At 43.2% G+C, this 3083-nt stretch overlaps 1 protein-coding gene across 1 annotated transcript; it reads right to left on the bottom strand.

Annotated features, from left to right (window-relative positions):
• Window positions 1-310: 310 nt before the first annotated feature.
• LOC116380097 (TBC1 domain family member 9B-like) lies at window positions 311-3056 on the bottom strand. Its single transcript, XM_031842059.1, has 5 exons — window positions 2965-3056; window positions 1568-1808; window positions 1397-1462; window positions 1235-1303; window positions 311-763 (listed from the first exon to the last, which is right to left on the bottom strand). The coding sequence occupies exons 1-5, from the start codon at window positions 3022-3024 to the stop codon at window positions 546-548; spliced, it is 654 nt and encodes a 217-aa protein (XP_031697919.1). The 5' UTR covers window positions 3025-3056; the 3' UTR covers window positions 311-545.
• Window positions 3057-3083: the final 27 nt, after the last annotated feature.

The raw sequence follows: 3083 nt of genomic DNA on the forward strand, positions 1-3083 counted from the left end.
CACCACCACCATCATCACCACCACCACCATCATCACCACCATCACCATCACCATCACCATCACCACCATCATCACCACCACCATCATCATCATCATCACCACCACCACCACCACCACCACCATCATTATCACCACCACCATAATCATCACCACCACCACCACCACCACCATCATTATCACCATCATTATCACCACCATCATCACCACCACCACCATCATCATCACCACCATCATCACCATCATCATCACCATCATCATCATCACCACCATCATCGTCACCACCATCATCACCATCATCATCATCACCATCACCACCACCATCATCACCACCATCATCATCACCACCACCATCATCATAAAAAAGCACAAATGTTGTGATAAAGAATGAAATAAGTTCAAACTGTTAGTTAAAATGTCTCCTGCTCTGATCATCTGGCCACACCCCCAACAGTGATGTCATAGCACACTTAAAACAGCTGGAGCTGGACCAGTAACAAAGGTCATGATCATAGATTCTACTGGGGGATCAGAGACCCGGGTCCACATCAGAGACCCGGGTCTACTACAGTCCAGGTGAGAAACAACTGCTGTGACATCACTGGCTGTGGGCAGGTGGACAATGTCAAACCTGAACCATCAAGACCATCAGGACCATCAAGACCATCAGCCTGAGGAGTAACAGGTTCCTCAAAACCACAAAGACACAAACCTGAAGTCACTTCATGCTGAGTCAACATGTCCAGATCAGACAGGAGGGAAGATTCTGGAGGGAAAGTTGAAAAGAGAAGAATAAGTAAAAGAAGCAGAAGAAGAAGAAGAAGTAAAAGAAGAAGCAGAAGAAGAAGTAAAAGAAGCAGAAGAAGCAGAAGAAGAAGTAAAAGAAGCAGAAGAAGAAGTAAAAGAAGCAGAAGAAGAAGTAAAAGAAGCAGAAGAAGAAGAAGTAAAAGAAGCAGAAGAAGCAGAAGAAGAGATGAAGCAGCATGTGAGTAAGAAAGGAAACATTGAAATATTAATGAGAAGATTTGATTGATGATGTTTCACTGATTGAACCTGATCAGTTCACACTAACTTTTATTCTACTGTGTTTATTTATTACAGCAGGAACCAAGTCCTCCAAACAACTGTGGATGTATCTGTAATGTGGCAACAATACACACATGTATTTACAACTGTAGTAGTAGTAGAAATACTGCAGTAAATCAGTAGTTCACAGTATATTTATCTGTGTGTTTACCTTGAGGTTCCTCCTCAGTGAAGAAGTGTGTCGCCTCCAGAGCAGACTCCGCCTCCTCAGGACACAGAGCTGCAACAAACAAACAAACAAACAAACAACCAACCACACAAATAAATAAATAACCCACCAAATAAATGAACAAAGACTACAGACTACTGTTACCTGGTGGGAGGTGGAGCTTGTACAGCAGTTTGAGTTTCTCGGTCATGTCTCCGTGGTACATCCCACCTGCAGACACACAAACAAACTCTGATACCATCTAAATATTTAGATATTTAATATTTAAATCCTCTGAAAAGACTCAGGAGTGAAGCCTCCTGTTTGTGGACTCACTGAGTCCGGTGATGAACTCTTTGAAGTTGACCAGTCCGTCCTTGTTCTGGTCCAGGAGTCTGAAGAGGCGGGTCGACAGCGTGGAGGTGTGGCCTCCACAGACCCAGGGAGCCAGTGCGTTGAACAGCTGAGTGAACTGAGCTGGGTCGATGCGGTACTGCTCCAGGTAAGGCAGGCTGGGGTCATGGTGCTCAGCTGCAGAGCTGCTGGAGCCCCAATAACAGCTCGTCATGTGTTTGGACTGAAGATCAGAGATACAAAAAGAGGCTTTAAACTCAGATTACAGCACCTACACAAACATCCATACATCCAATTCAAATTACAATCATCATCTGACACCAGACAAAGATATTGTTTATATATCACCAACATAGTTAGGGCTGGCTCAGGTCTATAGTTAGGGCTGGCTCAGGTCTATAGTTAGGGCTGGCTCAGGTGGAGCATAAATCTTCTCCCAAGTCGTAGTTCTCTTGCAGACTGAGTCAGATTATCCTCCAGGATTTGTGGATATCTTTCTGCATTCATGTTCCACTCTATCTTTACAAGCCTTCCAGGGCCTGCTGCTGAGAAGCATCCCCAGAGCATGATGCTGCCACCACCATGCTTCACGGTGGAGATGGTGTGTTTGTGCTGATGTGCAGTGTTTGGTGTTCACCAAACATAGCGTCTAGTCTGATGGCCAAAAAGCTAAATTTTTGTCTCATCAGACCAAAGAACCTTCTTTTTTTATTTATTTTTATTTATTATACTATATTGATCCCGGAAGGGGAAATTTGTCTCTGCATTTGACCCATCCCTGTATATAGGGAGCAGTGGGCTGCCAATGACAGGCGCCCGGGGAGCCGTTAGGGTTTCAGTGTCTTGCTCAGGGACACTTCGACACGTGACACGTCCCAGTCAAGGATCGAACCATTGACTTTGCGGTTACCGTTGACCTTGGACCTCCCAGACAGGTGTTTTTATACTACAATCACTTGACACACATCAACTGCACTCAGGTCATCTCCATTTCACTACTTGTGACACTGCTGTCATCAACTAGCTGCACTTCTGTTGAATTAGGTCAGTCACTTTAAAGGGGGTGAATATTATGCAATCATTTACTTTACCTTATATATTTTTAATTAATTTACCTTAGTTTGTAAAAATCTGTTTTCACTGTGATATTAAAGAGGTTTTTTTTGCAAATTCTTGTCAAAAAAGCCAAATTAAACTGACCATGATTTCGTGTATAAAAGCAACAAAAGGGTGAAACATCCAAGGCGGGTGAATACTTTTTATAGGCATTGTATATATATATATATACAAGTTTAAAAGTAGTAAACACACAGAAACATTTAACACAGCAACTTTTTAGTTGCCACTTTTTAAAAACATCTGAACTGAAACCTTCTGACCTTAAAGAGACAGTAGAGCTCCTCCAGTTCCTCGATACTGAAGGCAGACTCCGTCATCATCGCTCTAACCTGCACACACACACACACACACACACACACACACACACACACACACACAC

The sequence above is a fragment of the Anarrhichthys ocellatus genome, unplaced genomic scaffold (genome assembly GCF_004355925.1).
Source record: "Anarrhichthys ocellatus isolate YVR2014 unplaced genomic scaffold, GSC_Weel_1.0 scaffold6107, whole genome shotgun sequence".
Taxonomy (NCBI): domain Eukaryota; kingdom Metazoa; phylum Chordata; class Actinopteri; order Perciformes; family Anarhichadidae; genus Anarrhichthys; species Anarrhichthys ocellatus.

What these genes read in the sequence shown, in the direction of transcription:
- LOC116380097 (XM_031842059.1), bottom strand. Translation starts at nt 3,024, where the DNA reads ATGATGACGGAGTCTGCCTTCAGTATCGAGGAACTGGAGGAGCTCTAC. An exon ending in AGCTCTACTGTCTCTTTAAG is followed by an intron (nt 1,809 to 2,964) that starts GTCAGAAGGTTT and finishes TCTGATCTTCAG; the next exon opens with TCCAAACACATGACGAGCTG. An exon ending in CAAGCTCCACCTCCCACCAG is followed by an intron (nt 1,304 to 1,396) that starts GTAACAGTAGTC and finishes TGTTTGTTGCAG; the next exon opens with CTCTGTGTCCTGAGGAGGCG.